Source organism: Littorina saxatilis, linkage group LG10, assembly GCF_037325665.1.
Source record: "Littorina saxatilis isolate snail1 linkage group LG10, US_GU_Lsax_2.0, whole genome shotgun sequence".
NCBI lineage: Eukaryota > Metazoa > Mollusca > Gastropoda > Littorinimorpha > Littorinidae > Littorina > Littorina saxatilis.
Window position 1 is genome coordinate 35165610 of NC_090254.1, and position 14214 is coordinate 35179823.

A 14214-nucleotide genomic window follows, 5' to 3' on the forward strand; every position below is an offset into this window, starting at 1 on the left:
AATCGTACACCACTGACTCGCGATCAAAACAGCAAATTAGAGAGAAGGCACACATGTTCACAGTTTGAATGCTTACTTAGAAGTAAGAAAAGCAAGTAAATTGATAGTCGTGGAAGTAAGGTGTTTTGAGAGAACTCAGCTGTTGTTACGTACTGTGCTGTGACTTAGAGCCGTTCATCTTCTGTGCCGGGAAGTGGGTCACCTCCGATGAGAATCTACCTGCATGAAAGGATGATTGTTTTTGGTGGCCAGAAAACAGACATTATTAGGCTACACTTTGTGATGTTCCATTGCTTGTAGAGAAAGTAGAACGAGGCCCATTCTTCGTACCTATTATTTCTGCCAAAAAGGTGTAACTAGTATTAAAGTGGACTAAGGTGATGCAGCTTTTTGACTGGCGTCATTTTGTCTGGAGAGAGAGAGAGAGAGTCTGGAGTCTGGAGTCTGGATGGTTTATTGATTAGGCCTTGGGCCCATTTCAATTCGGGGTGTACAAAGTTTCAACATTCATGCTTCATGAAAAATAATCATAGTAATATTAATCATAATAAAAATCATCATCATCGTAATGACAGTCGACATGGCGACAGTGGAAACAGGCATTTACAACAGCAAAACGTTTGAAAAAGGACAGTAATGCATCAGCACAAATTCCAGTCTCTGTCGCACTTCACTCATGTCTCTCTGTCATCCTTCCGTCCATCCATCCATCCATCCAGCCAACCATCCATCCATCCTTCCATCCTTCTATCCATCTCATGTCCCTCTGTCCTCCATCCATCTAATCATCCGTCTGTCTGTCCAACCATTCATCCGTCATCCATCTATTCATCCCTCCATCTATCCCTTCACATGCCCTTTCACACGCAAATCTGCAAGCAGTTATATGCATAATCGTTGCATCCCTGATACATAGCATCACATTAACGTTTTCAAAAAACAAAACATTATTACTATTTTTTTTAAGCAATCGACAAAAACAACAAAAATAGCATACACATAAAACAAGATCGTGCAATATCTCATATTCACTGTACCCACTCACTGCGTATTTTAAACGCGTTCATGGTGAAGGTTGCAAGTCTAAGTAATATTGATCTGTTTGGTGTCGCTAGAAGTAGCGCCAGTTTAAAGCTTGATGGACGGTTGTAATATTTTGCAGGTATGTAGTACTCACGAATACCAGCATATTTTGGACATTTCAAAACAAAATGAATTTGTCGAAACAAAGAAAAAAATGTTAACAGCAAAAGGATCCTGGAGAGAGAGAGAGAGAGAGAGAGAGGGGGGGGGGAGCTGTTGGAAGAGGGGGGAAGCGGGTAAGGGTGCTTTGAAGGTTTAGAGGTCAGGTTGTCTTCTAAATTGAGGAGGGGTTGGGGGGATGGGGTAGAGAGGTTGACGGGTTGTCTTTGAGTTATTGATAGTTTGTTTTCTTAGCAGCAGAGAGAAAATGAAGAGAAATACTGAGTACTGAGTAGAACATAAGACACGAGAAGTGCAATTGGCGAGGCAGATGGATTGCTTGTGAAAGAAGTCTCTCTCTCTCTCTCTCTCTCTCTCTCTCTCTCTCTCTCTCTCTCTCTCTCTCTCTCTCTCTCTCTCTCTCTCTTTTGTAAATACGGACAAAAAAGAACAAATAATCAGGCAGAAAAAGGGTAAGAAGACGACAGAAGGCAGTGACATCAGCTCGGTAAAAGTGCAGGTTTGTTTTAGGGAGTACGAAAAAACAAACTGGTGTACAACATTCGGGTCCCCCGGCCGCGGGTTAGGGGGAAGAATTTACCCGATGCTCCCCAGCATGTCGTAAGAGGCGACTAACGGATTCTGTTTCTCCTTTTACCCTTGTTAAGTGTTTCTTGTATAGAATATAGTCAATGTTTGTAAAGATTTTAGTCAAGCAGTATGTAAGAAATGTTAAATCCTTTGTACTGGAAACTTGCATTCTCCCAGTGAGGTCATATTTTGTACTACGTTGCAAGCCCCTGGAGCAATTTTTTTATGAGTGCTTTTGTGAACAAGAAACAATTAACAAGTGGCTCTATCCCATCTCCCCCCCCTTTCCCCGTCGCGATATAACCTTCGTGGTTGAAAACGACGTTAAACACCAAATAAAGAAAGAAAGAACAACATTCGGGGGGTTGGGGGTGGCGAATTAAAAGTGGAGAGGGTTTCGAAAATGGATCAACGTATGAGTGAAAGCGGCAAGCAATCTTTCTTTTTTTTATATGCACATCAAACAACATGACACAAACTCACTTTTCCTTCTCGTTCAGGTATCCTGGCCTGCCGACTGTGATATGTATAGGGTCTGGTTCGCATCAGCACAGACACACGGACACAGACAGAAACACACACAGGCACACACATAAGGACACACACACAGGCACACACATAAGGACACACACACACACACACAAACACTCAAACACACACACTGACGCACACACACACACACTTACACACCCACACAAACACACACTGACACACACACACACACACTGACACACACACACACACACACTGACACACACACACACACACTGACACACACACACACGCACACACACGGACACATACACACACTGACATACACACACTAACACACACACACTAACACACACACTGACACACACACACACACACACTGACACACACACACACACACACACACACACACACACAAAGGCGGGGGGTGAGAGTCAAGTGTACCGAGCTGTTGGGGACAGTGGTGACGAGCTGTGAAACAGACGATGCACTGGTCCCCTCTCACGATCCGCGTGTTTGCTGGAGTGATCTTCTGCTGTCGTGTTTGTGTGTGTGTGTGTGTGTCTTTGTGTGGTTGTATGTAAGAGAGAGAGAGAGAGAGAGAGAGAGAGAGAGAGCCCCCCGCGGGTTAGGGGGAAGAATTTACCCGATGCTCCCCAGCATGTCGTAAGAGGCGACTAACGGATTCTGTTTCTCCTTTTACCCTTGTTAAGTGTTTCTTGTATAGAATATAGTCAATTTTTGTAAAGATTTTAGTCAAGCAGTATGTAAGAAATGTTAAGTCCTTTGTACTGGAAACTTGCATTCTCCCAGTAAGGTCATATATTGTACTACGTTGCAAGCCCCTGGAGCAAGTGGCTCTATCCCATCTCCCCCCTTTCCCCGTCGCGATATAACCTTGAATGGTTGAAAACGACGTTAAACACCAAATAAAGAAAGAAGAGAGAGCGAGCGAGAGAGCGAGAGAGCGAGAGAGAGAGAGAGAGAGAGAGAGAGAGAGAGAGAGAGAGAGAGAGAGAGAGAGAGAGAGAGAGAGAGAATCATACTTCATTCGAATACATGTGTTCTGCGCGAACTTAGAATCCGGTTTCATTCTAGAATGGACCGGGTCCAGGTTGGAATTCTAACCCTGCGCAAGTACAGGGGTGCCATTCTAGAATGAAACCCTTGTTGCTGGTCCATTCTAGAATCGGCCGTGCGCAAGGTTGGAATTTGGGTCCAAGTTGGAATAGTCATTTCAGTTAGACTATCACACAGCCAAAGCCACAAATGTGGATTTTCTGTTTGTTTTTGTTTTTTTGTGTGTTTGGTTGGTGGTTTTTTTTCGGGTTTTTTACACTTTACTCAAAGACATCGTGAATTGGGATTGTGATGTTCTGAAAGTGATTACGATTTTGAGAGACACTCAGCACTGATCGCTACGAACGGAAATTTCCGGACTGACAGTGTTTTGCCATCTCGCTTGTAACTTTTAATCTTATTCATATACATGAAGTTGGTCTTCTGAATTGTGAAGATATAATGTCAACTTTTTTTTTTAAACCTGTGACAACAGCTCTATAACTCACTCTGTCCTTCTGTTGGTCTGTCTGTCGGTTAGTCGGTCTGACCGTCTGTCTGTCTGTCTGTCAAAAAAATTGTCAAAAAACCGGACATTTCCGAGAGGGAGACAGCGCTGACATTGCAAGCGGCCGCAACCGGCTCTCATCACAAAAACAACTGCCCTGCAAACAATACCGCCCTGGTAGTCCCCCTTGCTATGGTCTGCCTTTGTTTATTGCGTACTCAGGAGTGTCAACTTTCTTGACATGACATGACATCGCAAGATCGCCAAAGGATTTTTTTCAGGGGTAGACAAATCAGCCCCATTTTATCAAAGGGAAGGTGCAGGTGGAGATAATTCAAGGGAAGACAACTCTGTCTTACCTACAAACATTACGGCCCCCTTTATTCAAGGGTTTCATTCTAGAATGGCACCCCTGTACTTGCGCAGGGTTAGAATTCCAACCTGGACCCGGTCCATTCTAGAATGAAACCGGATTCTAAGTTCGCGCAGAACACATGTATACCAAATAGTTGTTTCTTAAACTTAGGGATTTTATTTTTTTCTTGCTAGCTTGCTTGCTTGCTTAAGTGTTTGATTGTTTGTTTGGTTGGTTTGTTAGCCGGGAAACATTAGGAATCAAAACGTAGTTCTGGGCGGGGATGTAGCTCAGTCGGTAGCGCGCTGGATTTGTATCCAGTTGGCCGCTGTCAGCGTGAGTTCGTCCCCACGTTCGGCGAGAGATTTATTTCTCAGAGTCAACTTTGTGTGCAGACTCTCCTCGATGTCCGAACACCCCCGTGTGTACACGCAAGCACAAGACCAAGTGCGCACGAAAAAGATCCTGTAATCCATGTCAGAGTTCGGTGGGTTATAGAAACACGAAAATACCCAGCATGCTTCCTCCGAAAACGGCGTATGGCTGCCTAATTGGCGGGGTAAAAAACGGTCATACACGTAAAATTCCACTCGTGCAAAAAAACCACGAGTGTACGTGGGAGTTTCAGCTCACAAACGCAGAAGAAGAAGAAAACGTAGTTCCAAAATACCAAAGAGCCGTTATTGAACGAAAACTCGAGTCACCGAACAAGCTTAATCACACATTAGTTTCTGCATGCTCAGCTTTTCCCCAATGTCCGCATAAACCTCCTCATCATACTCCTTCCGACACCATGCCCACACCTATAAAGTGAAAGAATTTCAATCAAAAACAAAAAACCCACGACATTCCACTGCATGGAAACTGGAATGTTATAGGTAAAAATATGTAAATCAGACACCAGAAATTGAACAACAAAGGTTGCATCTCTCTCTGTGGGGGGGTGGGGGGGGGGGGTGGGTGTGTGTGTGTGTGTGTGTGTGTGTCTGTATTTTGGTGCGTGCGTGTGAGTGTGTGTGCGCGCGCGATAGTGTGTGTGTGTTGGTGTGTGTGTGTGTGTGTGCGTGCGTGTGTGCGTGTGCGTGTGTGTCTGTATTTTGGTGCGTGCGTGTGAGTGTGTGTGCGCGCGCGATAGTGTGTGTGTGTTGGTGTGTGTGTGTGTGTGTGCGTGCGTGTGTGCGTGTGCGCGCGCGATAGTGTGTGCAGTGTGCGTGCGTGCGTGTGTGTGTGTGTTGATACGAACCGGACCCCTATACATGTCACAGCAGGTCAGGGCACCTGAAAGGGAAAGGAGAGGATCACGGCCTGAACAAAGAGGGGACAGACAGAAATCCTCCCTGCGTTTTTAGAGGTACATAGTTACTCCCTCTTGAAAAAAGTTGACTTGGCTAACTCGATGGACTCAATACAATACAATACAATACAATAACTTTATTAATCTCTAAAAGAGAAATTGCATTGCTGAGCTTCAGTTGATTTTGCAGGACCGGTGTGTCTGTCTGTCTGTCTCTGCACGCACGCGTGTGTGCGTTTGTGCGTGCGCTTGTACGTTCGTGCGAGAGTTCCCCCGTTCGTGCGTGCGTGCGTGCGTGCATGAGTCTGTTTAACGGACACTTGAAGAACGGGTCTTGTTGCTTTACACTAAAAGAAAAGAAGGGAGAGATGCACCTTTTGAGGAAAAAAGATCAGCTTTATTCTTAAACTGTTTGTTTCGCACCTTCACTAGGGCGGGCCAAAACCTTCTGGACACTGCTCTCTTCAGCTTTCAACCTTTACGTCAGACTGGAGTATTCTTGCGCTTTTCTTGCTCGATTTGTTAGGTAAGATTAATGTGGAGAAGGATTGGAGAACAAGAGCGCGTTTGATGGAAGGATGGTCAGTGTGTTTGTTCATGGTTATTATATTGTGTAGTCGTGTTTGGCGTATTAGGGTGCAGGTTTTGTAAAGCGCTTTTGAACTCCTTCATCCGTGTGTGTGTCTGTGTCCGTGTCTGTGTGTGCGCGCGATTGCGTGTATTCTTCCCCTTCACCCCCTTCTCTCACTGTCTAAAAGATGTGTCTGTGTGTGTGTGTCTGTGTGTGTGTCTGTGTCTGTGTCTGTGTGTGTCTTTGTTGTGTGTCTGTGCGCGCGATTGCGTGTATTCTCCCCCTTCACCCCTTGTCTCACCGTCTAGAAAAGCTCAGCTTGTGTGCAAGCGATTTGTGACACCCAGATTGGCTGAAATGAAAAGTAAGGGAGAAAAAAATAAGAGCAAGGTAAAGCGAAGAAGGAAAGGGGGAGGGGGCAGACTGAAAAAGAAGAAGTAGAGAAGGAAAACATTGACGCGACTTGCAAGGTGTGAGGCCTAGTTTCCTCCACTCAGTCTATAGGAAGGAAATTGGGAGGGGTGTACATTATTTTGTTGTGTGTGTTTCAGTCTGAGCGGCTGCTGAAAGCTGTTTTGAGCGGATTCAGATTTGGTGTGTGTGTCTGGACAGGTTAGACGAATTATGTGTTGACCACTGTGTTATGTTTTGACCTTAGTTGTATACCACTGGACTTCTTGATAGAGCTTTGTGAATGACAGCACTTTTTTTTGTGTAGAGGATTGTGAGTGCTTCAGTCTGGGCGGCTGCTGAAAGCTGTTTTGAGCGGATTCAGATTTGGTGTGTGTGTCTGGACAGGTTGGACGAATTGTGTGTTGACCGCTGTGTTATGTGATGACCTTAGTTGTATAGCGATGGACATCTTGATAGAGCTTTGTGAATGACAGTACTTTTTCTGTGTAGAGGATTGTCATTGTGACCAGTAGGCTGAGCGGCTGCTGAAAGCTGTTTTGAGCGGATTTAGATTTGTCTTGTGTGTGTCTGGAAAGGTTGGACGAATTATGTTTTGACCACTGTGTTATGTTTGGACCGCAGTTGTAATACAGATAGAAATCTTGATAGAGCTTTGTGAATGACAGCACTTTTTCTGTGTAGAGGATTGTGATTGTGACCAGTCTGAGCGGCTGTTGAAAGCTGTTTTGAGCGGATTCAGATTTGGTGTGTGTGTCTGGACAGGTTGGACGAATTATGATTTGACCGCTGTGTTATGTGTTGACCTTAGTTGTATAGCGATGGACATCTTGATAGAGCTTTGTGAATGACAGCACTTTTTCTGTGTAGAGGATTGTGAGTGTGTCAGGCTGAGCGGCTGCTGAAAGCTGTTTTGAGCGGATTCAGATTTGGTGTGTGTGTCTGGACAGGTTAGACGAATTATGTGTTGACCACTGTGTTATGTTTTGACCTTAGTTGTATACCACTGTACTTCTTGATAGAGCTTTGTGAATGACAGCACTTTTTCTGTGTAGAGGATTGTGAGTGTGTCAGTCTGAGCGGCTCCTGAAAGCTGTTTTGAGCGGATTCAGATTTGGTGTGTGTGTCTGAAAAGGTTGGACGAATTATGTTTTGACCACTGTGTTATGTTTGGACCGCAGTTGTATACCACTGGACATCTTGATAGAGCTTTGTGAATGACAGCACTTTTTCTGTGTAGAGGATTGTGATTGTGACCAGTCTGAGCGGCTGTTGAAAGCTGTTTTGAGCGGATTTAGATTTGTTGTGTGTGTCTGGACAGGTGGGACGAATTATGTTTTGACCGCAGTTGTTTTCAGATGGACATATTGATGGAGCTTTGTGACTGACAGCACTTTGTCTGTGTATTGTATTGTGATTGTGACCAGTGTCTTTGTGAGTTAGAGGTGTCACTAAACTGCCCGGTGTTGGCGTTTGGGATTGTTGGTGTCTGTGTGTTTTGAGTGTGTCAGTGGTACAGTATCTGGTCCGGACCTTTTGTGTGTTGCAAGGACTCAAGGCAGGAGGATCTTTTAATCACTGCTGTGTTTTTTGGTTGGTTGATTGATTGACTGGTTGATTGATGGATGGATGGATTGGTTGATTGGTTGATTGACTGGTTGATTTATTTCTGGGAGAAAAGAGAGAGAGAGAGAGAGAGAGAGAGAGAGAGAGAGAGAGAGAGAGAGAAAGAGAGAGAGAGAGAGAGAGAGAGAGACATAAAGATGACAGGAGGGATTGGAGTGATGGATGGATGGACAGAAGAACAAGGGAATAAAACTTTAAAATTCCTCTCAGCATGTGTCCAGTTTAATCGTGCCTGAGGTAGATCCAGGACTGGTGTTTTTACGGCCAGGCAGGTAGTGCTAACATCCGCATTGTCACGGACGGAGAGAAGGAGAGGAGTTATAGCATGCACAGTCAGTATTCGCATGGTTACAAAGGAGGGAGGGAAGGAGCTTAGACATGTTTTCAAAGGGACGGTCACAAGAAATCCAGGCTAAAATCCGTGTGTCGACGTAGAAGACTAAGATTTTTTTACTGTCAACGTTCATAGTATATGGTGTGTGTGTGTGTGTGTGTGTGTGTGTGTGTGTGTGTGTGTGTGTGTGTGTGTGTGTGTGTGTGTGTGTGTGTGTGTGTGTAGGCGGATGGGGTGTGTGTTTGTGCTTTTTCCAATGAGAACAACGATAAACTGTGAAATGACACATCTGTCGCACCAATAGAATTGTTCAATTACCAAACACAATCAATGGATAAATAAATCAATTAAAAAAACAAGCAGGCAAGCAATCAATCAGTTAATGATTAGTCTCTTTACGTCTGCCTTCTCTCTCTCTCTCTCTCTCTCTCTCTCTCTCTCTCTCTCTCTCTCTCTCTCTCTGTTTCTCTCTCTCTCTCTCTCTCTCTGTTTCTCTCTCTCTCTCTCTCTGTCTGTTTCTCTCTCTCTCTATCTCTTTCTCTCTCTCTCTTCTCTCTCTCTCTCTCTCTCTCTCTTTCTCTTCCTCCTCCTCCTCCTCCTCCTCCTCCTCCTCTTTCCCATCCTCGTCTCTGTTCATGCGAGCTGTCTCCTGTTCAGTCTTGAATGTGCAGAAGGAGGAAGCCAGCAGACGTTTTGACTGCAAGCGTGATTGTTATGTAAACACCCACTTGTCTGATTCGGCATTCCCCGGGCCTTTGCATGCCTCGTCCCACTTTTGTCAAGACGGCTGTCGTGTTTGTTTTTCCACAATCGAGTCAGGATCGTATGACCCGATTCATTCTGTGTGCCTCGACGTTTGATCAGTGCGCATTGACATTACATGGCTTGTGCATGCAGGGACCGCTTTGGCTTGTGCTGCTGAAGATCGGAAGCTTTGATAGTTGTATAGACACACAGGCCATCGGCATACAGACATAGAAGTGCCGCGTACCTCTGGATAGATAGACAGACAGACAGACATACACGTGCATACCTCTGGATAGATAGACAGACAGACAGACAGACATACAAGTGCGTACCTCTGGATAGATAGATAGATAGACAGACAGACAGACATACAAGTGCGTACCTCTGGATAGATAGACAGACAGACAGACATACACGTGCATACCTCTGGATAGATAGACAGACAGACAGACAGACAGACATTCAAGTGCGTACCTCTGGATAGATAGATAGACAGACAGACAGACATACAAGTGCGTATCTCTGGATAGACAGACAGACATACACGTGCATACCTCTGGATAGAAAGACATACATACACGTGCATACCTCTGGATAGACAGACAGACAGACAGATATACAAGTGCATACCTCTGGATAGACAGACAGACATACACGTGCATACCTCTGGATAGACAGACAGACAGACAGACATACACGTTCATACCTCTGGACACTGAGACAGACTGACAGACATACACGTGCATACCTCTGGATAGAAAGACAGACATACACGTGCATACCTCTGGATAGATAGACAGACAGACAGATATACAAGTGCATACCTCTGGATAGACAGAGAGACATACACGTGCATACCTCTGGATAGACAGACAGACAGACAGACATACACGTTCATACCTCTGGACACTGAGACAGACTGACAGACATACACGTGCATACCTCTGGACAGACAGACAGACATACACGTGCATACCTCTGGATAGACAGACAGACAGACAGAGGCGTACTGAGGTACATACCTGCATACATACGCTGTGACCAACCTGATCACAGACAGACAAACGCAAAGACATAGCTGGTTTATGAAATGAATAAATGGATGTTGCGATGGATTCACTGATGGCTTGCTATCGCAACTTTCCTTATATTTCTCATCCATGGACACCTACCGGATTAAATCATGTGGTTTATCATTGTCTAGATACTGTTGAACCTGTCTATAACCACCAGCCAAAGGACCGACCAAAAGTGGTCGTTATAGGCTGGTGTTTGTTAGGCCAAATAAAAATATATGTTCAATCAATCAATCAATATGAGGCTTATATCGCGCGTATTCCGTGGGTACAGTTCTAAGCGCAGGGATTTATTTTTTTATTTTTTTATTTTTATTTTATGCAATTTATATTGCGCACATATTCAAGGTGCAGGGGTTTATTTATGCCGTGTGAGATGGAATTTTTTTTACACGATACATCACGCATTCACATCGGCCAGCAGATCGCAGCCATTTCGGCGCATATCCTACTTTTCACGGCCTATTATTCCAAGTCACACGGGTATTTTGGGGGACATTTTTATCTATGCCTATACAATTTTGCCAGGAAAGACCCTTTTGTCAATCGTGGGATCTTTAACGTGCACACCCCAATGTAGTGTACACGAACGTGACCAAAAAAGATAGGGTAGGTAGGTCGGATTTTTTTTCTTTTTTCTTCTTTTTCTTCGTCTTAAATTTAGTCTATTTTAAAAGATGTTACTTCCCTTAGTCTTGGTATGGTTCGCAAAATGTGCAGAAAGTTGGGGATTTTTTAAGAAAGGACAAAAATGTTTTAAGGTCGGCGGGAAAAAATAGCCATAGGGTCGGTCGGGTTACCCTAAACCAACCTATATTTTTATTTGGCCTAATGGAAAGGTGAAAGTTATAGAAAAAACTCATCCGGGATCCTTTGGTGTGGTTGTAATAGGCAAGTGGTGACCAGGGAAGGTTGGAGTGTAAAAGTACATTGTAGCAATCAGATAAGCTTCAGCGGAAAGACTTATTAATTGGTTGATGAGTTGATGGACTCAACTCACATGAAACATGTTGATTTGTTGGTGAGTGGATGAATGAATGGATTGGTTGATTGAATTGGTGATGAAACCACTGATAACGTTAGTGGAAGTAAATTTCAACACAAACTTGAATCAAAGTAAATGAAAATAAATTAAAAAAACTTCTTCCTATTCATTGGAATGTGAAAAGTTTATTTACGAACATTTGTTTTAACAAAGACTTCTTCCTTTTCACTGGAATGTGAAAAGTTTTTTTTAAATCTTGTGCTTTCTTTTAAGACAGCTTTGTTGTATGTGTGTTTCAGTACATTGGATCGTTTTCGGTGACTGGACATGAGGAGGAGGCACGCACTAGACAGGTGGAGACGCAGCTCGAGGCATTGCGGGTAAGTCAACCTTCTGCACATAGTTTCTTCTTCACGACCTGCAAGCTGTGACACATAACCAAGACACCCGTTTTGTCAGCAATGGTTTCTTGGTCCATGACATGAAGGTCACAACAGTTTCTCAGTGCACCCACGACTCGCTACCCATAACACACAGGTAAAGTGATGTTCACATGGCAGACTTTCTTCCAACTTTCAAGCAATTTTCGTCCAATGAAAATCGCTGCCCATGGGAACATTACAAACACTCAAACTAGTTTTAAGCAGCGATTCTCGGCCAGTTCAGCTGATGGAGTTACCTCCTAATGTGGGAAGAGCAGTTTGGATAGCTATATATAATCATAACTCAGCGGATAGAGCTAACTAATCAGTAAGCGTGATAAGGAAAGACTGTGTAAAATCTGTGCCAAGTAACGGCCGAGTCGAGCAGCACTCAACAGACTGAGTTTTGGAGTCACTGCTTAATCAGGCCTAAATCGTAAGGGCCGTTCACATGGCAGCCTTTTTGCAGACTTGACCTCGACAACTCAGGGGCGATTTCAAACTGACAGAAGTTGGGCAAAATTTGGTTGAAAGTCAGCCATGGGCACTTGAAACGTCGTTTTACCATGCAACAGTTTCTTGGTCCATGACATAAAGGTCACAATAGTTTTTTCACCCTCCCTTTAGCTATGACACATGGGAAAGACAGTCGCTCTTGGGGGTAAGACAGGCATGTTAATTGTTATCTGAAAGGTCTGAAAACATCTTTTTCCATTAAACCCACCAAGCTCGCCCTTTATCTTGCTGTCATAGTGTCAACCTCGACAATGGTGTGTAGTTGTTTGGATACAGGAGCATTAAACAATATTCAAACAAACAAGAGGCGAAGCCTTCAAGGCTCCCGTAAGAAATCAACAAACAGTAACATAACACAAACTCACTCACTCAGTAACACACACACACATACACAAACACACACACACACACACACACACACACACACAGAAACACACACACACACGCACACACACACACAGTTAAAACTAACGCATCATATCAACTCCATGTATAATTTTCAAAAGAAGGCAAACAGATAAAATGACTAGGGTAATAGGTTAGGTACCTGCCATGTGGGCACTTTTTCCACTGCTGTCCCCAGTCCTATACTTTTCATCAAGACTTGTCACCATGCCGAGTAGATCTAAATTCGGAAGTCTTCATGTGGCTGAGGCATATATCTGACATAGCGTCGATCTTGTTGTAGGTTAACCTCCTTTCTGAAACAAATGGCAAAATGCGATTAGTTATGATGACTACAACCTACACAAATATAAACAGTGTTTTGAAACAGAATAGTCAGGTTATACAAGCCACTTTACCTATGCAGCATGGTAACCCTACAATATGCGAAACATGTCGACTGCAGCAGCCTGGTTCTTAAAATAATTCTGACGGTCAACACAGCCAGAAATGCCAACAAAGACAAGAAAGCTGTGGCAAGGTAAGCTTACCAAACGTTACATAGCGAATTATATGATAGTGCGTAAACAGCAAACAGTAGATCTACAATCAAAGAGAGGATCGAGTCTGGAATGAAACGCGATACAGATCTAGCATTCAAAAACTGTCTTTCACGTTCAAGGAAGTTGTTGCAAAGTACTTAAGACTTACTAAATTGTACAGACAAAACCATGACAGTGCATGTTTTGAATCTGAGGAAAAAATCGTGATCATTTTGACTTTGAGAACAGATTCATTCCGTTTCCTTATATCTGCATGTTCAAGTAAATGGTGGACAGTTTTTTTCGGGCAGAGTAAACTTAACTTGAGACTCTACTGCAAGTCTTGAAATTCACATAAATCGAACCACGAGCAAAGACATCCAAACATTACAGGCACTTTAGATCAACTCATTTCACTAGAGGTGACTGCCTAGCACTGTGTTTGACATCCGTGTCTGCTGAAATAAAAAGAAATTAAAACAAAACGGATTAACAGTAGGTGACACGTTATCAGAGTGGGAGACACTAGATCTGTCTCTGAACTTACCGGGATACGGCTGCAAGATCGACACTGACTGCCGCGCTTTCGACAGCTCTTCCTCGCGTGGACATTGGAAACACGCTGTGCAGATCAAATTGTAGGAAATCTCCCTTTGGTATCTTCTTTATTTACTTTTCTGGAGCTTAGAATTAGAAACCGAACAACATGAAATCGTCTTCCCCGGCGAATCGGCGAGGTGAGAACTGGACCACAATCCTTCGCGCGACCCCTGACCTGATCTTGACACCTGACCTGCCGTCTACATGCCAAACACGACACAAATCAGTCAACTGCTTGTACCCCTTCAAAACCCCCCACCACCCGTTTTCTTTGGATACACGCTTTAACTACACACATGCCGACACAATGTTGATCATTGCTTCAATAATTTGAAGATGGTGCTTGAAAATTAACCACGTGAAATGAGTATTTCGGTGTTTAGCCAAAAATGTTAAAGTTTCTACCACAGACATACACACATACATACGCACGCACGCACAGACAGACAAAGTTTACCATCGCATAGGCTACACTTACGTGAGCCAAAAATGATCGTCAGCAAAAGGAACAAAGGCAAG

The 14214-nt window shown here is 43.8% G+C and overlaps 1 protein-coding gene across 1 annotated transcript in view; it reads left to right on the top strand.

Moving 5' to 3' along the window:
* Window positions 1–14214, top strand: part of LOC138978667 (uncharacterized) — a 132867-nt gene that overhangs the window by 31298 nt on the left and 87355 nt on the right. The window contains exon 2 of the mRNA XM_070351462.1: window positions 11531–11611. Coding sequence (XP_070207563.1) covers window positions 11531–11611 — 81 coding nt within the window. The remainder of the gene's footprint in view (window positions 1–11530; window positions 11612–14214) is intronic.